At 45.0% G+C, this 23,550-nt stretch overlaps 1 protein-coding gene across 5 annotated transcripts in view; it reads right to left on the reverse strand.

Annotated features, from left to right (window-relative positions):
• Nucleotides 1-22,103, reverse strand: part of LOC125464835 (palmitoyltransferase ZDHHC18-like) — a 93,091-nt gene extending 70,988 nt beyond the window's left edge. For all 5 annotated transcript variants that reach the window (XM_048557659.2, XM_048557656.2, XM_048557655.2 and 2 more), the window contains exons 1-6: nt 21,287-22,103; nt 12,640-12,800; nt 11,562-11,711; nt 8,885-9,022; nt 8,211-8,259; nt 5,572-5,674 (exon numbers count right to left, since the gene is read on the reverse strand). In XM_048557659.2, coding sequence (XP_048413616.1) covers nt 5,572-5,674; nt 8,211-8,259; nt 8,885-9,022; nt 11,562-11,711; nt 12,640-12,800; nt 21,287-21,510 — 825 coding nt within the window. In that variant the 5' untranslated portion in view covers nt 21,511-22,103. The remainder of the gene's footprint in view (nt 1-5,571; nt 5,675-8,210; nt 8,260-8,884; nt 9,023-11,561; nt 11,712-12,639; nt 12,801-21,286) is intronic.
• Between the last annotated feature and the right edge of the window lie 1,447 nt (nt 22,104-23,550).

Below are 23,550 nucleotides of genomic sequence, written 5' to 3' on the forward strand. Positions count from 1 at the left end.
TCTGTTGCGTGATGGGCAATGGTCAAGCAAATGTAATCCTCTGTACATTCAGTGCCAGGGTCTCTCAGCAAGGGATTCATTAAACCTGAAGGATAGGCATAGCACAGGTTGTTTACTGAGTAATTAATCCATCTACACTGCTGCATGAAACAAACCGAAAGCAGATATGGCATGAACCGGAAACAGAACAAACTTCCTTCAGGCTACCTCAAGCACTCATGGAGGACTACAGAAGAAATTGAGATAACAAGGCGTAGAGCTGGATGAACACAGCAGGCCAAGCAGTATCAGAGGAGCAAAAAAGCTGACGTTTCGGGCCTAGACCCTTCTTCAGAAATGGGGAGGGGCAAGGGGTTCTGAAATAAATGGGGGTGGGGGGGAAGAAGGCAGATAGAAGATGGATAGAGAAGATCGATCAAGAGGAGACAGACAGGTCAAAGAGGTGGGGGATGGAGCCAATAAAAAAGAGAATGTAGGTGGGGAGGTAGGGACGAAATAGGTCAGTCCAGGAAGGACGGGCAGGTCCGCGGATGAGGCTTGTAGGTAGGAGATGGGGATGGGGCTTGATGTGGGAGGAGGGGCAGGTTAGGGAGGCAGGGACAAGCTGGGCTGGTTTTGGGATGCAGTGGGGGAAAGAGTGATTTTGAAAGGAAGGGGGACTTGAAATGGTTCGCAACTGGGAGGTGCAGTAGTTTAGTGTGAACCGAGCGGAGGTGTTCCACAAAGTGGTCCTCAAGCTTCCGCTTGGTTTCCCTGATGTACAGTATACCACATTAGCAGATCTGTAGGTGAACATCTGCTTGATGTGGAAAGTCTTCTTGGGGCCTGGAATGGGGCTGAGGTGTAGCACTTCCTGTGGTTGCAGGGAAAAGTGGTGGGTGTGGTGGGGCTGGAGGGACGTGTGGAGTGGACAAGGGAGTCCCAGAGACAGTGGTCCCACCAGAAAGGAGACAAGGGAGGTGAGGAAAAAATGTCTTTGGTGGTGGGGTCGGACTGCAGATGGCAGAAGTGTCGGAGGATGATGTGTTGGATCTGCAGGTTAGCGGGATGGTACGTGAGGACGAGGGGGATTCTGTTCTGGCTGTTATTGTGGGGAGGGGGGGAGAGGGATGAGTTGTGGGAAACACGGTCAAGGGCATTCTTTACAACTTGGGCAGGGGTGGGGGGGGGGGGGAATTGCGGTCCTTGAAAAACAAGGGCACCTGAGATGTTCAGGAGTGGAATGCCTCATCCTGGGAGCAGATGCAGCGGGGGCGAAGGAATTGAGAATGGGAACAGCATTTTTTTCAGGAAAGTGGGTCGGAGATGTATTCAAAGGTAGCCGTGGGAGTCGGTGGGCTTGAAATGGATATCAGTTTCCAGATGGTTGCGAGAGATGGAAACAGAGAGGTCCAGGAAGGAGAGAGAGGTATCAGAGATGGTCCAGGTGAGCTTAAGGTTGGGGTGGAAGGTGTTGAAGTGGATGAACTCACGCTAGGGCGCTGAACAGTTTTTCCATTGCCTCCACCTCCACGCTTACTTCTTTAAGCGTGAGTCTAACCCTCCCTCTACTGACCCCTTCCCCTGCCTCCAACACAATCCCCACCTTGATACCACCCCAAGGCCTCCTTCCCTCCCTCGAACTCCCTACCTACGTCCATGACACCACTCACATCCTCCTCCTCCCTCGACCTCTTCATCAACAACCGCCGTCGAGACATCAATCGCCTCAATCTCTCCACCCCTCTCACCCACTCCAACCTCTTGCCCACAGAATATGCAGCCCTCCGCTCCAAGCCCAACATCACCATAAAACCCGCGGACAAGGGAGGTGCAGTTTTAGAGTTCAGTGCGCCATACTACATCACTGAAGCCTGGCACCAACTCTCCGGCACCACCTCCTACCGCCCCCTTGATCATGATCCCACCCCAAATGACCAAACCATCATCGACCAAACTATCCATAATCTCATCACCTCAGGTCACCTCCCACCCACAGCCTCCAACCTCGTCGTTCCCCAAACCCGCATTGCCCACTTCTATCTCCTTCCCAAAATCCACAAACCAGGCTACCCTGGTCGACCCACTGTCTCCGACTGCTCCTGCCCCACTGAACTTACCTCTACCCATCTCGATTCCATTTTCTCCACCTTGGTCCAAGAACTCCCTACCTACGTCCATGACACCACTCACATCCTCCTCCTCCTCCAAAACTTCCAATTCCCTGGTCTCCAACACCTCATCTTCACGATGGATGTCCAGTCCCTGTACACCTGCATTCCCCATGCAGATAGCCTAAAGGCCCTCCGCTTCTTCTTGTCCCGCAGACACAACCAGTCCTCCTCCAATGACACCCTCATCTGCTTAGCCGAACTCGTCCTCACCCTCAACAACTTCTCTTTCAATTCCTCCCACTTCCCACAAAGGGGTGGCCATGGGTACTCGTATGGGCCCAAGCTATGCGTGCATCTTTGTAGATTATGTGGAACAGTCCCTCTTCCATAGCAACAGTGGCCCTAAAGTCCACCTCTTTCTCCATTACGGTCATCAACGTATTGGCGCCGCCTCACGCCCCCACGAGAAGCTCAAACAGTTCATTCACTTCACCAACGCATTCCAACCCAACCTTACGTTCACCTGGACCATCTCTGATACCTCTCTCTCTCCTTCCTGGACCTCTGTTTCCATTTCTGCAACCACCTAGAAACTGATATCCATTTCAAGCCCACCGACTCCCACAGCTACCTAGAATACACCTCCTCGCCCCCACCTTCTGGAAACAATGCCATCCCCTATTCCCAAGTCCTTCGCCTCCGCCACATCTGCTCTCAGGATGAGGCATTCCACTCCTGAACATCTCAGATGTCTTCGTTTTTCAAGGACCGCAAGTCCCCCCCTACCAGTGGGCAAGAACGCCCTCAACCGTTTCTCCCGCAACTCATTCCTCACACACCCACACCACAATATCAACCAGACTAGAATCCCCCTCGTCCTCACGTACCACCCCACCAGACTCCAGATCCAACGTATCATCCTCCAACACTTCCACCATCTGAAATCCGACCTCACCGAAGACATGTTTCCCTCCCCACCCTTGTCTGCCTTCTGGAGGGACCACTCTCTGAGACTCCCTTGTCCGTTCCGTACACCCCTACAGCCCCACCACACCCCGCTCTAGCCCCACATCGAACACTTTTCTTTGCAACTGCAGGAAGTGTTACACCTGCACCTATACCTCTCCCCTCACCCTCATCCCAGGCCCCAAGACTTTCCACATCAAACCATGATCATAATGAATGGTAGTGCTGACTCAAGGGCCGAATGGCCTACTCCTGCACCTATTGTTTATTATCTATTATCAAGCAGATGCTGACCTGCACATTTGCTAATGTGGTATACTGTAGCCGCTATTCCCGTTGTGGCCTCCTCTACATCAGGGAAACCAAGCCACTTTGCAGAACACCTACCCTCAGTTCACATTAAACTGCACCTCCCAGTCGTGAACCATTCCAACTCCCTCGCCCATTCCGCAGTCGACATGTCCATCCTGCAGTGCCACAACAATGCCACCAGAAGGTAGCAGGAACAGCACCTCATATTCTGCTTGGGAATCTTACAGCCCAATGGTATCAATGTGGATTGCACAAGCTTCAAAATCCCCCATCCCCCCAACTACATCCCAAAACCAGCCCAGCTTGTCCCCGCCTCCCTAACCTGTCCTTCCTCCCAGCTATCCCCTCCTCCCACCTCAAGCCACACCCTCCATTTCCTACCTACTAACCTCATCCCGTCCCCTTGACCTGTCCGTCCTCCATGGACTGACCTATCCCCTCCCTAACTCCCCACCTACACTCACCTTTACTGGCTCCATTCTGCCTCTTTGACCTGTCTGACTCCTCTCGATCTATCTTCTCCTCTATCCGCCTCCCCCCCTCCCTATTTACTTCAGAACCCCCTTCCCCTCCCCATTTCTGAAGAAGGGTCTAGACCTGAAACGTCAGCTTTCCTGTTCCTCCGATGCTGCTTGGCCTGTGTTCATCCAGCTCTTCACCTTGTACCTCAGATTCTCCAGCATCTGCAGTTCCACACACTCAGAAGAAATATTGAGTTAGTTTAGAAAACAGATCATGCACACCAGTTCCCACAATGTGTTCCTCTAAGTCTGCAGCCATTACTGAATATGTAAATTTATGATGTCCACCAGCTCATTTGTTGGCCGTCATTACTTGTGTACACAACTTCAGCTATGGCCCTTTAGAATTTTGTACTGGCTCTGTATCATACAAGTCACTAGCCCAAAAAAAGTGTTTATCACTGCTAGTCTACACGTTTGCTCGTTGGCAAACTGGGCTACTCTGTTACTGACCATCTATTTTTACTATGTTTTACTGAAATTTATAACAGACCGACCGTAAGTCATTGCTTGATAGTGAGAGAAAGCGGTTGAGATAAGGAGCCTGAGCAGACAACAAGAGACCAACTGCAAGGGAGCAAAACCAAGTAATAGAGTCTGATCGATTGACAAGAGAACAGTGAGTGAGGCAGACATTTTTCATCCCACAAACGTTCAATTCAAACACAAATTCTAGTTGGTGCTCACTAACTGCACCACTCAGCAATATTAGCAACAAGCTGGCATTCAATCCATATTCTTATTAAATCCAGTCAACCAGAAAATTCAGAAGAATTCTGAAAGGTGAAGCATGTTCACACAATGACATTATAATTAGTACAGCTTCATCTCCCCCACAGTTAGTTGTAATTACTCCACATGCTCATGGAGAAACCAGTCAAAAGTTGTTTGCAGGTTTTTAGCGGTTGGTGAGCAGGCTGAAATGTTACTGAGTGAACACTGGCTGGTTCTGCACATTAATAAACTTTTATTTGTTCCAATATTATGAATTGTTTAATAATGTTAGAATAATTTTACAAAACAGGTACCACTTTGACAATGGGAGCCATGAAGCCGATCCATATCATTTCTGCACTTACACAAATAGAATGGTTTGACTTTTTTTGACGACAGGCATTAATAGTAAAAACACAATTGTAGAGAGAATGATTTCATCAGACAAGTTAGATTTAAAACAATTTTCTAGATTTTGAACTGGCTATCAGGGCATCCAACTGCACTGAATGGAGCTGAATATCAGCACGTCGTTGTACACTGAACGGAGCAGATAGTAGGGTTTTCCTGTAAATGGAATGGATATTGGGGAATCTGCATGCATTGAATAGAGCTAGGTTTCATGGTGTCATTGGGCACTGGATGGGGCTCAACAGCAGGGTGTTGCTGGGCATGGAATGGACCTGGATATCAGGGTGATCTTGTGCACTGAATGGAGCTGGATATCAGGGTACCCCTGAGCACTGGGTAGAACTATTTGGAAAGTGTACAGGTGCTCCTATTTACCTTCGTACAAACACTGAAGACAAAGGTGGTTGGATGCTTTTTCTGTGACTCATTTAATTGTTTCATAAAATAGGCTTAATGGAATAATAATAAGCAAGACCCCACTTACAAAAGTTAGATATCACAGACTTTTGTTTTTACTCTTTGATTCAAACACAAAGAAGAGTCTGTCTACTCACATCTTCGTTTGTTGTCAGGTTGGAAGCCACCAGATATGTGTGGAAACCTGAGAGGCCCAGAATGGACCAGACTGAGAAAAAACAGACCACCAGCTCAAGTGCGGTAAGTGGAGTCAAGGAAAAAAAAAATCAGAGTTCAAACCCAACACAAATTCTCTTAATAACAAAGTGTGGGGCTGGATGAACACAGCAGGCCAAGCAGCGAAGGAGCACAAAACCTGATGTTTTGGACCTAGGCCTTTGATCAGAAAAGGAGGATGGGGAGGCGGGAGACGGATAGAGGAGAAGATAGGTGGAGAGGAGACAGACGAGTTAAAGGGGCGGGGATGAAGCCTGTAGAGGTGAGTACAGGTGGAGAAGTAGGGAGGGGATAGGTCAGTCCGGGGAGGACGGACAGGTCAAGGGGGCGGGATGAGGTTAGGAGGTAGGGAAAGGTGGTGCGGGGCACCTAGCAACCGATAGCCATTTCAAGCCCACCGACTCCCACAGCTACCTGGAATACACCTCCTCCCACCCACTCCCTGCAAAAATTCCACCCCATTCCCAAATCCTTCGCCTCCGCCACATCTGCTCCCAGGATGTGGCATTCCACTCCCGCACATCCCAGATGTCCTCGTTCTTCAAGGACTGCAACATCCCCCCCCCGCCGCAGTGGTCGAGAATGCCCACAACCGCGTCTCCCGCATTTCCCGTAACTCATCCCTCACACCCTGTCCCCGCAATAACCAGCAAGAGAATCCCCCTCATCCTCACATACATTCCCACCAACCCCCGTATACACTGTATCATCCTCGGACACTTCCACCATCCACAATCTGACCCCATCACCAAAGATAGTTTTCCATCCCCACCCTTTTCTGGCTTCCAGAGAGACCACTCTCTCTGCGACTCCCTTGTCCGTTCCACACTGCCCTCCAACCCCACCACACTGGGCACCTTCCCCTGCAACCGCAGGAAGTGCTACACTTGCCCCCACACCATCTCCATCACCCACATCCCAGGTCCCAAGATGACTTTCCACATCAAGCAGATGTTCACCTGCACATCTGCCAATGTGGTATACTGTATCCGCTGTACCCGTTGTGGCTTCGTCTACATTGGGGAAACCAAGTGGAGGCTTGGGGACCACTTCACAGAACAGCTATGCTCGGTTTGCAACAAACAACTGCACCTCCCAGTCGCGAACCATTTCAACTCCCTCTCGCATTCCTTAAATGACATGTCCATCCTGGGCCTCCTGCAGTGCCATAATGATGCCACCCAAAGGTTACAGGAACAGCAACTCATATTCTGCTTAGGAACCTGCAGCCCAATGGTATCACAAGCTTTGGATTTCATAAGCTTCAAAATCTCCTCTCCCTCCCCACCCCGCATCCCAAAATCAGCCCAGCTCATCCCTGCCACCCTAACCTGTTCTTCCTCTCACCCATCCCATCCTCCCACCTTAAGTGCACCTCCATTCCCTATCTCCTAACTTCATCCCGCCCTCTTGACCAGTCCGTCCTCTCCGAACTGACCTATCCCCTCCCTACCTCGCCACCTACACTCACTTCTACAGGCTCCATCCCCGCCCCTTTAACTTGTCTGTCTCCTCTCCACTCATCTTCTCCTCTATCCGCGTTCAATCCGCCTCCCCCTCTCTTCCTATATATTTCAGAACCCTCTCCCCATCCCTCATTTCTGATGAAGGGTCTCAGCCCGAAACGTCAGTTTTTGTGCTCCTAATTTGCTGCTTGGCCTGCTGTGTTCATCCAGCCCCACACTTTCTCGGATTCTCCAGCATCTGCAGTTCCCATTATCTCTGATACAAATTCTCTTAAAAAAACTCCTCTTCCTTGCCCCCTGTCAATGGCGATCGTAGCGACTCCTGACCTGTCCACGTGTGATTCATTCAGCCTCCTTCAGAAACGCTTTCTGTCTACTGTAGTTTTACTGTCATTACTGTTTTATTATTTTAACAAATCCTTGATTTTGACACAGGGGTAGCTCAGAGATTTGATTAGTCTATTGTCACCAGTTCAGTAAAGTACTTTGCAAAGTACTGCACTAAGAGCCACAGCTTGCTAATACCTGCAAGTTGAGACAAAAGATAATATTTCTCTTACTGAACAAAATTAAAACACCTATTGTCCCCAGTCCAATAGACAAAGCACCACTCAGTTTAAATACTAAACATACAGGACACACAATGCCAGGTTCTATAACAGCTCTCGGTTAAATTTACAGATTCAGCTGGTGGGCCATTTGAGGCAGTAGAAACTAGTCTGAATGCCCTGGGATACACAAGGGAGGAGACAGAAGAAACAAAATCTAACAGTATCCCTGTTTCCATTCATTCCAGCATGGACAACCTTCACCCTCATGCATTTTCTTCTTCCCCCCACCCCTCCCCCCACTATCTAGGCTTGCTCTTACAACTGCCATCTATGGTATTTCAGGAAGGATAAAACCAATGGGAATAAGAATCAGTCTCCATGGAACTGTTCCCCAATGGAAGTCAGTGCCTTTAGAAAGGACAAAGTAAAAATTATAAATCAGAATTTTTATAAAGTTGGCAGCCTCCCCTTCCTTGATCATATGACTCCCTCCAAATCAGACAACAGCGTTGGTGGTACCATGTCAGAGCAAGGAAAGGATATCTTGCTGGAGTTTCCTGGAGTGCATTTAACAACCCAGTGTTCTGAGATCCTGGGAGGGTGAAAGAAGAAAAAATGGTCAGTGCAGTGTGGACTCCCCATGCAGAGAAAATGAGACTACTGTGCAAGTTGGTAGGTACAAACTGCAATTAACTCCATTCAAATAGCAACTTCGTTATGCCTATTTTTCAATTTTGTAAACTTCAAGCCAGGTGATATCCAAGTTCTCCTGAGGTAAACCATTAAGTATGAAGATTTACCTGGTTCACGATTCCTTGGTCCACTGATCTGAATCTTAGGCCCTGATCCAAAATGTTATTCCTGTGTCACACCACGGTGAAACTCAGCACAGGCATTGGACGCTTTCCATGTTGTGCAAATAATATACCTCATCATTTCAAAGAATTCATTAATTTGTTTCCGTTTTCATTCCTATTCTCAGCATGGCCCCTCTACATTTTTTCAGAGAGCAATCTCATCCCACACTGGCCTTCCCTCCTGGTTTCTTTGAAAAATTACTCACATACCAGCTCCCACTCTACTCTATTTCTGGGAAAGTCTTTACTCCTGGACTGGCTCCTGCTTTGATTTTCATTGTCACCTTATCAACATCCTGGACTTATATAGCTGCTTTAAAATAGCAAAAGTAGTTCCAAGGGTAACTTTAGGGGACTTACGGAGTGTAAGGTGAGTTATTACACAGGCAAATATGAAAGCAGTTAGAAAGGAAAGAGAGAGCAGAAACATGTAGAAAAATCTGTAATTCCTTTTTCCAACGCAGTTTCCAACCCAAGGACAGTGATGGTCAAATCGTTCTGTAAGAAAAGGGACAAAGATTCACAGTAGTACAGCATACAGTGTCACTATCTCTTCTCCAAACACAACAGATCAATACTTAGACTCTAAGCAATAATGAGTCTCCCAGTCTTCACACTTCAGCCTTCAGCAACCTTCCAATCCACTGTTTCGTCTGTCTGTGCATGAACCAAGCATTCCAATTTCAGCTCTCAAAACCCAGAGGGCAGCAAAGTGGAGAAAGATCCCATCTGCATCTGTGACATTTCCAACATAATTGACCAATTTAAGATACCAGATTCTCACAATGGATATCCAACTCCTCTCTGCCCTCGCCTTCCCAATAGTATTGGGAGAGTACTCTCCACATTTCTTCCCTGAACACAGACTCAAATAAAATCCATCCACCCACCAACCTCTACTTAGTTGAACCTGTTCTTACATTGAAAATCCTTGTCATAGACTTTTAAGATTTCTTACAAGTCAAGGTATTTCCACAGGAACCCATTTAACTGAATTTTTGCAGAATGTGTGGAAGATTCAATATTCCAGTCCTAAAGTTTCCTCCTCCTTCACGTTTTTCAGTGCATTAATAACTAATTTCCGCTGTCACCTCAAACTAAAAAATGTTACCAACTTTGTAAATGGTTTCTCTTCTTTGCTTGGTTCATCTTTGAATCCATCCTTTGACTTTTGTTGCCCCTTTTCAGGTTTTCAACTGCTTCTATCCAGCATCCACCTCAAGGGCACCAATTTTCCTTGAAGAATTACCAATACATCTTTCTTTAGCTCAACTGGGCTTTCCTCTCCAAAAAGACCTTGATTATATCATCTCCTGCACTCTCACCTTCCCTTCCTTTTCCACAATTTTGAATGGGATCCCCATGTCGGCATTGCCATCCCCTACTATTTCTGTTGCCTCTAGCATGCTGCTGAAAAGGCAGTACAGTGTCTGAGCTTGCCCCACCATTTAATAGAATAATGGCAATCCAAAGGGATTTTCTTTTTAACATGACATCTTGGTACATTAATCAAACAACTAAACACTTCAGTCTTTCTCACATTTCTAACCCCTCCCACTCCTTCCATGAGAAAAGAAATTTCTCATATTTAAAGCTCATGCAGCTGGCTCACCACTGAGGTGAACAAATACAGATTGTGAGATTACTTTGCTTAACACTTAAGTTCAGTCCACAAACATGACTTTGAACTTTCCATCACATGTCATTTTAATTCTCGATCTCACTCTTCCACTAGTTTCTTAGAACATAATATCATTAAGGGGAGATGGCAATGGCCTAGTGGTATTATCGCTGAACTGGTAATCCAAAGTCCTGGATAACATTCTGGGGATCCGGGTTCAAATCCCAGCATGGCAGATCAGCAACACATATGGAATTAAGAATCTAAAGATGACCATGATTCTATCGCTGACTGTTGCAAAAACCCACCTTGTCCACTAATGCCCTTCATGGAAGGAAACTGACATTTTTACGTGGTCTGGCCGACATGTGACTCCTGACCCAAAGCAATATGGTTGACTCTGAACTGTCCCCTGGGCAATTAGGAATGGACAATAAATGCTGCCTAGCCAGCGAAGTCCTCATCTTGTTAATGAATAAAACAAATTTCAATTTTTCAACTTTACAGAACAGCATTGATTTCTACAATGTCAAATCATGACCAGCATACCCAATCGGAAGGTCCATGCATATATTATCAGTATGACTTCTGACTTTGGAAATTGATGCCGTGCACGGACTTTGAAGGTGCGTGCAGTAGTTAAAAAAAACTGAGGTAACTTTAATCATAACCTCTGCCTCATTTCTCCCCACCCCGAACACAGGTAATTGCTTTTCCCATTTTATCTCCTCAAAAACATTGTTTTGATTATTTCACGTGTCCCCTTAAAATCCCCTTAGTCTAATACCACAAACCCTTTTCTCCTTTAATCTGCCCTGCTTTCCACTGACCTTCCTTTTTACATTTTCCTCCTTTCCCTTTCTCAGATTGCTTAAAATCTACTTTATCTTCAGTTTTCCAATTCCAACGAAGTCATCACTTAAAAGTTAAGTGTTTGTCTCCTGAATATTTCCAGCATTTTCTGTTTTTATGTCAGATTCCAGCATCCCCATTAATTTGATTTTGTACAAGTGTTTAAAGATAAGTTGCTGTCAAATTGAGAGTTTTAGCTCAATTCCCACCCACAGTCCAACAGGTAGATGATGAAAGAACACAAGAATAAGGTTTAATGCCCAGAACTGCATTTTTGGGATTCAGCGAGGACAAATAAGTTCTTGATCAAAATCATTTATTCTTGGAAAGTAAATGGGGGACATTAGTATGGACAGTATCAGGACAGGCTTTGATTGAATGGTCAGCTGACACTCAAAATTTGAGGCAAAGTATCAGGTAGGCCATTGGTATCCACAGCACTGGACTCCAGTAACGAAGCAATACAGGAGGAAAAGGCTTCCTTCAACCAGCTCCCTGGCTGCCCTCATTCAGTTTCTTGAACTCTTAATGATGTTCCAACACTTAGCCTCACTCTACACTCACCAACACAGTTGTCACACAGACTACAGTGTGATGTCCGTGGAGGCCGGAACATTTTGCAGCTGAAGCAGTACTTGAGTTTCACTGTCTGTCCATTTATCACCACTTCCTTTGTACGAGGTGGGGGCCGGTAACCTGATCCCCCAGGGTTATCTGGAAAACAAAGGAAGATTTGTTGTAGTGTACAAGGAATCAAGAGCTTCACCCATCTAAAACATTACAACAGTCTGAACTGCAGAAGCCCCAGTTGTCTGGGGTTTAGAAGTAATTGTCTCCCAAATGTCCCCTCCCAAGCTGCATTCATGTATCTTGCTGGGGTACAGGTTGCACAAACGTAAGATAAGAGGGCATTCAACCCAATCTCCAGTTCTGGCAATAATGCGTGTGTCTTTTAGTTCCATAACTTTTAATATCCTTGTCTAATACAAATTTATTGATCTCAGTTTTGAAAATGTTCAATTCATCCCAGTTCATAGGCTCCTCTTCGGGGTAAAGAGGGAGTTCGAGATTTACACTGCCTATTGTATAAAGCAGCATTTCCCAACCTTCACTCCAAGCAGCCTGAATCCAACTTTACAGTTACATTCCATTGTTGAGGATTCCTTCATCAACAAGTATTGAATTGACATAGCACCTTTAGTTTAGGGAAAGTTACAGGACCATTATTAAACATAACTTGAGAACAAGCCCCCATAGGAGGTAGAGAAGAAGAGTGGGTTTTAAAATGACTGAGAGGCAGATATGTTTAGGAAGGAAATTAAGGCCCTGGCAACAGAAAGAACAGCTGCCACAAGTCAGAAGAAATAGGGTGGTTAGAGAGAAAGCATCAACTTCTTTAATCACATTTCCCCTATGTCTTCAATACTCAGGGAATACCAATCTTGTCGATGCAACCCGTATACACAATTTAACCACTGTAGCCCTCGTATTATTGACTTTAGTTCTGCTCCCAACTCCAAGGTGAACATATCCTCCAGTGCGCTGCCAGAGTACAGTTTACAGAGTCTGTTAACTTGACAGCCCTGCCACTCCCATCATGCAGTAGGCACTCAGTTACATAGTTAGATGGCAGTAAAGCTACCTATCTGCCTCTCCAGATCAGCTGCTTCATCCGGAGTGGCTCGTGGAAGAATCCCAGGGTCTGTGAAACTTGTGTGCAGCAAGGTGCTCACCACAAACAGAAAGAGCAGCCCAGCAATAATCGGGATAGCCAAAGTCAGGTTCTCCGTCAGGTAAGGACAGCTGTCAAAACAAAATGCAGACAGTTTCCATCAACTTGAATACTGGGAAAACGTTTGACAAAGTCACGCAAGCAAATTAGGAAAGGCAAGTCCATTGTTCATGTCTGGCTTCAATCTGTATTTTATTCACTATACATGCTCTAGGAAATTTGGGGTGCAGGGGGCGGTGGCAAGAAGGAGGAAATTGCAGTTCACAGAATCAGGAAATTGTGCTAATACAGACAACAGTTGATGCAGCATTGCAGCCCTTCAGCCCCAGGCACTGTCCATCTGACGCTTAGAATTTTGATTGGGGAGAGAAGAGTTTCACTCACTGTCACAATGAAACAACAGCAGAATTGATCAATATTAGACTTTGAAGGGGAAACTAGAAAGTTAGACCATTATAAACAGCGCCTTCTCTCAGTCCACAGCAATGACCAGAGTTTCTGATCCTGCCTGAGAAAATACACTTCAGCAACCTGCTACATTCCATTATCAAAATGTTTCAATTATTTCATCACTGTTCCATGGTGCACCCATGACCATGTGAAATGGTACTTGATTTGCTGAGGGCAGGAAGGGGCAGATCACCAATTTTGGATTCCTGCCAGTGTGTATTAGTGACCACCGGTTCCATGGCCTACCTGTTGCCTTCTGTTAGCTGATCATTAAAGGAGAAGCAAAATGGGAATTCAGCTCAGATTCTGGGAACGGATGTATTAGCCAGCTTGTACGGAGGCACTACCAACAGATTACAACATTGGTAGAGGTTGTTCAGTCCACATTTGTTTATTATTGTCACACGTACAAAGAAACCGTGAAAAGTATTGTTTTGTGGGCTAACCAGACAAACTACACCTTACATAAGAACATCACAACAGAATGCAGAATACAGTGTTACAGCCACAGAGAAGATGCAGAGAAAGATCAACTCTAATATATGAGCCAGTTCATAAGTGTGATGTAGCAGGGAAGAAACTGTTCTTAAATCTGTTGGTACCTGTTTTCAAACTATCTTCTGCCTGATGTAAGAGGGTGGAGGAGACTGAAAGAGACAAGCAGGGCGAGAGGGAGCTTGGATTATATTGGTTGCTTTCATAAAGGTAGAGGGAAGTCTGGACAGAGTCAATAGACAGAAAGCTGGTTTTTTTGTGATGAAGTGCATTCACAAATCTCTAATTTTTGCGGTCTTGTGTAAAGCAGTTGCCATACCAAACTGTGATGCATCGAAAGAGGATGCTTTCTGTGGTGCATCTATAAAAATTGGTAATGCTGAATTTCTTAGCCTTTTGAGGAAATAGAGACACTGCTGTGCTTTCTTGACTGTAGCATTGATGTGGATGGACCAGGATAGATCATTGGTGCTATTTACTCCTGGCAAAGCTTTCAACCACTTCCATCTCAGCACCAGTGATAGAGACAGGGGCACGTCCTCTACTCTGCTTCTTGAATTTGTTGACCAGCTCATTGTTTTCTTTACACGATGCTGTTACCTCATCTATCTCTTTCCCAAACTCTGACTTATCATTGTTTGAGATCAGAACCACTAAAGTGGTGGCATCAGCAAATTTGTAAATAGAGTTAAAGCTGAATTTGGCCACACAGTCACGAGTGTACAAGAAGTATAGTCAGGGGCTGCCGAGTATGCAGCCTTATGGGGCACTGGTGTTGAGGATTATTATGGAGGAGGTGTTGTTGAACATCCTTACTGATTGCTGTTCAAAACTATCATTAACCCTCCACACAAGCAGCATCATATCACATCAAGTCAGGACGCCTTTATCACCTCCATAATCATTCTGACATGGCCTCTTTTTCAATAATTAACCACTGAGAATTCATTGCTTTCAGCCCAGATCATTAAGCATTGCTTGGAAGATGTAGCTAAAATGGCCAGTCTTAAGTGTCACTCTGAGTGGCACAAGATCAAAGGAGGAATAGGAGTTCATAAGATAGTCTGATTTCATCTAAGAATAAAACAGGAATGAATAAACTCTAAAGACTGATTTCGTTTTCTGTATTTTTGATTATTGACTAAAATAGAAAAAAGAGGCTGTTTAAAACCAAGGACTGCGAAAGGAATTACTGAATTTTTAAAAACAAGTTACTGAAACTCATTGCATGTAGTGTTTACACTGCTGCTTTTTTCAAGTAATGGAAGATATTTGTAGATGCACAGCACCAGAAGGTGTGTCCACAGCGAGATCTGGCTGACAAACAGCCGGTTTGTGCAATTATGACCAGTCACAAATATCAATACTCATCAGCCTGACAACAACCCTCTAAGTTCCTGGGTATCGAAACAGCTTATAGGAGAAGCCATAGAGTTTGCTGGAAGGGCAGTTGTGTGTTTGTCTGTGTCTGTCTGTCTTTCTCTCTGTGCAGTAAAAATACCTGAAGATAGCTGGTTATTTTGTTTCACCAGTTGCTGTTAAGCTGCCACCTTTAATTAGTACTTAAGAGAATTTGCACTTAATATACTAATTGACCTCTGCCTCCTTAAAGAACTGAAAAAACCTGTAAAAGGAAACTGAAGAACAGGAAGTCCAAGCAAGCAAAAGGCCAGTTTCAAATGAATTCTATGGACTGGTACAAATGGACTGTGTTCCCCCAGTTTCTTCCTCCACCTTCAAAAGCCAATGCTTTTGGTTTGTCTATGTCTGTGCACGCAGGAAGTTTTAAAAGTTGGAGAGAGTTTCAATTCGTATGACTGTACGTTGGTAGTCCACAGCTGTTTACTTGTGATTAGAATTTTATCTGTAGTAAATAACAGATTTTGTTAGCTACAGGAACTTGGTTAATGCTTTCCGTTAAGCCAATTCCAACAGACAGAAAAATCAGGCAGTTTGAGAGATTTGGTTAAATGATTAATAGACAATAGACAATAGGTGCTGGAGTAGGGCGTTCGGCCCTTCTAGCCAGCACCACCATTCATTATGATCATGGCTCATCATCCACAATCAGTATCCTGTTCCTACCTTATCCCCATAACCCTTGATTCCACTATCTTTAAGACCTCTGTCTATCTCTTTCTTGAAAGCATCCAGAGAGTTGGCCTCCACTGCCTTCTGGGGCAGAGCATTCCATATATCCACCACTCTCTGGGTGAAGAAGTTTTTCCTCAACTCTGTTCTAAATGGCCTACCCCTTATTTTTAAACTGTGTCCTCTGGTCCTGGACTCACCCATCAGCGGAAACATGCTTCCTGCCTCCACAGTGTCCAATCCCTTAATAACCTTATATGCCTCAATCAGATCCCCCGCTCATCCTTCTAAACTCAAGCGTATACAAGCCCAGTCACTCCAATCTTTCAACATATGATAGTCCCGCCATTCCGGGAATTGACCTCGTGAACCTATGCTGCACTCCCTCAATAGCAAGAATGTCCTTCCTCAAATTGGGAGACCAAAACTGCACACAATACTCCAGGTGCGGTCTCACCAGGGCCCTGTACAGCTGCAGAAGGACCTCTTTGCTCCTATACTCAATTCCTCTTGTTACGAAGGCCAGCATGCTATTAGCTCTCTTCACTACCTGCTGTATCTGCATGCTTGCTTTCATTGACTGATGTACAAGAACACCGAGATCTCGTTGTGCTTCCCCTTTACCTAACTTGACTCCATTGAGATAGCAATCTGCCTTCCTGTTCTTGCCACCAAAGTGGATAACCACACGTTTATCCACATTAAACTGCATCTGCCATCCATCCGTCCACTCACCTAGCATTCTCATAACATCCTCCTCACATTTCACACTGCCACCCAACTTTGTGTCATCAGCAAATTTGCTAATATTACTTCTAATGCCTTTGTCTATATCACTAATATATATCGTAAACAGTTGCAGTCCCAGCACCGAACCTTATGGTACCGCACTGGTCACTGCCTGCCATTCCGAAAGGGACCCGTTTATCACTACTCTTTGCTTCCTGTCAGCCAGCCAATTTTCAATCCAACTCAGTATTTTGTCCCCAATACCATGTGCCCTAATTTTGTTCACCAATCTCCTATGCGGGACTTTATCAAAGGCTTTCTGAAAGTCCAGGTACACTACATCCACTGACTCACCCTTATCCACCTTCATAGATACATCCTCAAAAAATTCCAGAGGATTAGTCAAGCACGATTTCCCCTTCGTAAATCCATGCTGACTCTAACCTATTCTGTTACTGCTATCCAAATGAGTCATAATTTCATCTTTTATAATTGACTCCAGCATCTTTCCCACCACTGACGTCAGGCTAACTGGTCTATAATTTCCTGTTTTTTTCTCCCCCTCCTTTCTTGAAAAGTGGGACAACATTTGCCACCCTCTAATCCACAGGAACTGATCCTGAATCTATAGAACCTTGGAAAATAATTACCAACACGTCCACAATTTCTAACTTCTGTGGCAACTCAGTAATGCTGTTGGGAATCAGTGCGCTTGCCCTCACGGGTGGTAACAGAGTCTACTGTCCTGCTCTAGGGGATGATATTGAAAGACGTTGTTCACTCTTGTGTGGTGTCTGTCTGTCCCTCTCCCTCTCCCTCTCTCACACACACACACACACACACCTTAAGGACATCAAACATCAACAAAATCCTAATTTTGCTGAGTTCTCCCACACTTCAACATGCTCTGAAACGTTCTATGACAGTAGGCATCAAAATTTGGTTATTGTTTCTCTAACATACCATGGCTACAATCAGCAATAAGATGGACTTGCACAGTGCACAAACAGAATTTCAACAGAAGGGCCGAGCAGGGCAGAATCTTGCTGTTGCCTGTGTATCGGATTTGCCGAGCTCATCAACTAATATTTCAAGCAATTCCTCATTCAAGCATTTTGCAATTCCTCAGTGAGGTGCCGAATAAAAATGACTCAAAGCAACAACAGATTTAATATAACTGCCTGATGGGTACCAATTCTGCCTTTACGTCACTTGATTCAATCATCATCTTGTGCTGGTGAACAGTAAAATCACATGATAAAAAGATGTACAGCATTTCAGCTCAGAGAAGCAATTCTTGTAAACTCATGCATCTACGAATGCGATTATTGATTGTATTCCAGTAAACCACATGCAGCTATTTCCAAAACTATGGAGGCTTTCTCAGGATAAGTCATAGGTTAGGAAATTAATCTCCAAATAAAGCATCTGACACACACACACACATCAAAACAAAGATGCTGGAGATGTGAAACAAAGAACAGAAACTGGTGGCAAAACTCAGATTTGGCAGCATCTATGGGAAGAAAGCAGGGTTGAAACTGAGTCCAGGGGCTGGGTAAATTTTATGTACAGCTGACTACATTCCCCCAGATCCAATGGGCTTTTATTTCTTTTAAACCAGTTTGCCACATGGGCCTTGTCAACACCTTGCTAAAACCATGTATATCAAATGAACAGCACCACCCTCATCAATCCTTCTTGTTAATTCTTCAAAAAGAAAATATCAGATCAAGTTAGGAAAAAAATTCCCTTAGTTTTAATTCTATATTTTGCAATCGAACCAACTGTTTCATCCATGTTCCTGCACAGTTGTGATAAAGCTCATTCAGGCTTAAGGAGCAGTACCTGGCCTTTTGAATAAATACTTTTACAGCTTTCCAGGCACAACCTCTGACTTCCATTTTGTTTCCTTACCTTTGCAGGCCTTTTAAACTTGTTTTTCTTGTTTTTGCTTTCAAACAATAACTATTTGTTCTGCCATTTCACTTCCACACGACTTTTTGTGTTTTTTAATATATCCTTTTGGCCCTAAATCATCACTCTTTTAGTTTGATCTTTCCTGCCCTTCCCTATATCATTGATAATGGGAACTGCAGATGCTGGAGAATCCAAGATAATAAAATGTGAGGCTGGATGAACACAGCAGGCCCAGCAGCATCTCAGGAGCACAAAAGGCCTAGGCCCGAAATGCCAGCTTTTGTGCTCCTGAGTTGCTGCTGGGCCTGCTGTGTTCTTCCCTATATCATTCCTGCTTTTCCTCCCTGAAAACCCAACTTCAAACAATTTCCAGTTTTGAAGAAAGTTTGGTGACTCAAAACATTAACTGTTTATTAAACACCTTTCCTTTTAGAAAAAAATATTTTTATCTTTTTCATAATAGCCCAAAGAAGAAAAAGCCTGTTTAAAACCAGTGATTGTGCAAAGGATTACTGTGCTTTCTAAAAACCCCTCCTCATTTTAATTATTGCTTACATTGCTTTTTAAACAGTAGGTGGAGGTTACTTCAGACAAGCAGCAACCATGGGCAGTATACGAAGAGAAATTCAGCTGCCAACAAGTAGCTGATTGACAAATCACAGACCATCAATAACTGGTCAAAAGGCAAACCTACAAATCAATGTGAAAACAATAACATGCTGGAGGAGATCACTGTGGATCAGGCAGCATCCATAGAAAGACAGCATGGATGCAACCTGACCTGCTGCGATCTTCAGTAATTTTTCAGAACAGATTCCAGAATCTGCAGTAATTTGCTCCTACAAACCAACATGATTGGCTTCCAAATGGCTGAACAGCTTGTGAAGCTGAATGTTTGTTCAGATATTATTGGGCCTTTGGAAAGAAGTGAGATGTTCTTTCCTCTGCGATAAATAAGAAAATAAAAAGCACCAACCCTGAAATGTACAGATGAGAGAGACAAGTTAGCGGCATGGTGTAAAGACAACCAATCTCTCCCCCAATGTCAGCAAAATGAAAGGAGCTGGTCATCGACTTCAGGAAACAGAGTGGAGAGCATGCCCGTCTCTGTTAATGGTGCTGTGGAGAGAGTCGAGCTTCAAAGTTCCTAGGAGTAAATATCACCAACAATCTATACTGACCCATCCATGTTGGGCTAGTCAAGAAAGCACACAAATGCCTCTACTTCCTCACAAGGTCAAGGAAATTCAGTACACCCGCAATGACTCTTACCAATTTTTACAGTTGTGTCATAGAAAGCATCCTACCCAGTTGCATCACAGCTGGGGATGGCAGCTGCTCTACCCAAGACACAAAAGATTAGAGTTATGAATGCAGCCCAGTCCATCACAAAAACTAGCCTTCCTTCCATTGACTCAGTCTACATGTCCTGCTCCCTCAGGAAAGCAGCCATAAGCAAAGACCTTACTCACCCTCTTCCATTGAAGAGACAGTACAAAAGTGTGAAAACATATAACAAAAAGATTTAAGAACAGCTTCTTTCCACACACCCCACTCCCACCCCCCCACCCCCGATCCCACTGTCATCAGAACAGGCTTCTCATGTGTGGGTTTCCTCCAGGTGCTCCAGTTTCCTCCCACAGTCCAAAGATGAGGAGGCTAGGTGGATTGGCCATGCTAAATTGCCTGCAGTGCTCAGGGATGCCTAGATTAGGGGGATGAGGCTGGGTGGGACACTGAGGGTCAGTGTGCACTTGTTGAGGCAAAGGGTCTGCTTCCACACTGTAGAGATTCTAAGAAATATGGCAGCTGATCTTTCTCTGTACATTCTCTGTCACTGTAACACTATTTTGTGTTGTGTTCTATTACCTTGATATGCTTATGTAAGGTATGATTTGACTGGTTATCAAGCAAAACAATACTTTTCACAGTATCTCAATACATGTAACAATAATCAAATCAAGAAAATCAGTACATTTTTATCATCAGCTACTGTAACTATGGCTCTTAACCAATAAATCAGAAGCGTGAACCAGTTGTCGAGTGCTGCTTCTAAGCAAATGCATGTCCCTGGAGGAAAAAGATGGAGGAGTAGCAAGTCTTGACAGGGACTACTGAATTTTCCCATCCTTTGCCTCCACCCTCAACACCCATTTTATTTGTCTTGCCTCTATATGTAAAGAGGAGATTTACAGGTTAGAGTTTTATCCAGTACGTATCAACAGTTCATTACAAAGTACGTGCAGCTAGAATCCACTTATGTGCAATAAACAGTAATTCTTGTTAACTAGAGAAACCTGGTCTTTGCTTTCCATCAAACGGGGTGTAAAAGACAGGCAAACTGGGGAACCGAGTATACTACTTTTAAAAAAAATTTAAGAACGTTGGTGATGACTCTGGGAATGGCAAGGCTCGATTTCCAGCACACTCGCCCAGTGAGGCATAACAACTTTTCTTTCCACAGAACACGCATGACTTGCAACAGGTTCTTTAATTTCAAATTTCCGGCAGTCTGCAGTACTTTGCTTTCAACAAGAATACAGGGTGACCATCAGTGCAGTCACTTCAATCCACAGAACTGGAGAACGAAAAAGACGTAATTCTATTACTAGTCACTGTGGGGATCAGACACTCAAGACTGTCTCAAATCGTCAATCTTATAATTCGGAACCACCAACACAAGATCCATCGCGCCGCAGACCATACAAATATTGTTGGCTACTGTCTTCAAAACAAACCCAATCCAACACACTGACTGTAAGCTACTGTCCCCAATATACACTTGACCCTGGGCTGCCGTCCGAACACCCTCAAGCACAACACACACCTTTACCTCGGACCGACGGGACATAAAACAAGAGAAGGCACTTACTCGAAGCCGAAGAAGAGGCCGCTGGTACTAAAGATCAAGCCCAGAGTCAGGTAAAAGGCGCCGCTCTGCCGTCCGCTCATCAGCCGCCCATCGCAGAAGAACCGGTTCTTTCCCGCAAACGACTCCCACTTGCGCCGGCGCCGCTGCTTCCCCGTGGCCTGGGGGCCAGGGGTGGAGCCGTTCCCGGGCGCCAGCGCGATCTGCCGGTACTCGCACTCTCTCATCACCGGAGCCGCAGGGATTCGCCCCTCACGGCCCAGGGGTTGCAGCTCTCGGCGTTACTCACGCGGTCGCTAGGCCCAGGCCCGCTCCCCGGCCGCTGGAAACAGCCGCGCTCAACATTCAGACCCCAGCAACCGAGGAGCCGAAACCAAATTACGGGAAAGAGTGACCAAAATATCCCATCTCCACAAACACCGCCATCTAGACGTGGCGAGGTAGATTCGCAGAATTCAACACTACCGCCACCTAACGGCGGCTCGGATGCAACACCACACACCTGGCGACTAGGAGGAACCAGCCCAAGCTCCAGGAACACCGCCACTTGCCGGTTCGGAGGAGAATGGGTTTCCACCAACATCCGAACAATATTCTCTTTTGGTGGCTTGGAAACCCAGCAACGCTGCCTCCTTGCGGCTGCTTTGTGGTGAACGCCTAATTTAGTTCCCTTCCATCGACACTCTACTAATCTTTTCTTGGCATTTTTTAAAAAATAAAACTGGCTTCCAACAATGCCGCTGCCTCACCAGTCGGAGAGAAGGGGAATCCAACAACCTTCAATAACACCGCCATTTGGCGGGTCGGAAATAAGGAGACAGCCTCCAACACCACCACCACCACCTGGCGATCGGGAGAGCTACAGCAGCCCTGCAGTAGCAAATGCGCAGCTTCTAGTCTTAGTGATGGGAATAAAAGATTCACAATAACAATTCCAGGGATATGAAACGATATATTTTCAACCTGTTACAGCCTTGGGAGAAACTACACAGTGTATTAAAATTCTCAGTAGTGTCAAGAGCCCCAACTACATGAAGTCCTGGATGGATTTCACCACGTCCGCCTCCACAACACGCACTAAATTCACTTTGCCAATTACCCATTGGTACAGTCACAGAGATTTTACAGAGTGGAAAGAGGACAACCTTGCACTATTCAACATGTACCTTCTTTATCCACCCAATATTCATTAACTCCTAATCCGTTATCTGGCAATGCCAATCTCTATCTTGCAGAGGCTGAGCACCAACCCTCAGTCACTCGCTCCCATCTCCCCCTGAGTCACAGCGCCATTGCTGAAAATCAAGCTGTTATTCATAGTCTATCACTGATATCATCACCTCAGGAGATTTTGTCTTCACAAATTCTAATCTCATAGCCTCCACCCTACACATATCTTCATCCCAAAACTAGAAACAGAACACGTCATCTCTAATTATAACAGTCCTGTTGTTTCAGCCCCAGTGAATTCATTTCTTTCTACTTTGATAGAAACTGAATGATTTATAGCATCTGCAATTCTAAGACAAAATTAGAAATTGCTGTAAAAGCTGAGCAAATCTGGCAGCATCTATGGGCAGAAATCAGAAATAACCTAAATTGAGTTCTGAGGAAGGGTTACTCAACCTGAAAGGTTGATTCTGATTTCTCTCCACAGATGCAGCCAGATCTGCTCAGCTTTTCGAACAATTTCTATTTTTGTCTCTTTCTACCTTGACATTTTTCAGTCTCTTCTTAGATATCTGCATGGTTCTTCTGTCACTTCACATCAATTCCACAATTTCCAGTTTCCCCAGCTGCCTCCTCTTCACTGTGGATGTGAAATCACTCTACACATCCATCCCCCATCAGGATGATCTGAAGGCTTCTGTTGCTTCCTTGAAAGGAGACTTAACAGACCCCATTCACTACAACACTCCTTCACCTGAGCTTGTTCTCACTGAACAATTCCTCCTTTAACTTGTCTCACTTATGCCATGTCACAGCAGCTAAGTGTACTCACATGGGTTTCTGAGGTGCATGAAACCATTCTCTCTATTCTCTAGTCCAACAATTACATCATTGGTGTTGCTTCCTGATGTCATACAGAATTGTATAAGTTAATTAGCTTTGCTTTCAGTTTCCAACCTTCTCTCACCTTCACAAGATTCATCCCTGACTCTTCGCTTCCTTTGTTCCTTGACTTCACTGTTTCTATTTCTAGGCATAGGATGTCCAATGTCCACAACAAAACCATAAGCTCCCACACTTATCCACACTTCTTCACC

This window comes from Stegostoma tigrinum, chromosome 24, assembly GCF_030684315.1.
Source record: "Stegostoma tigrinum isolate sSteTig4 chromosome 24, sSteTig4.hap1, whole genome shotgun sequence".
In the NCBI taxonomy this organism is placed as follows: Eukaryota; Metazoa; Chordata; class Chondrichthyes; order Orectolobiformes; family Stegostomatidae; genus Stegostoma; species Stegostoma tigrinum.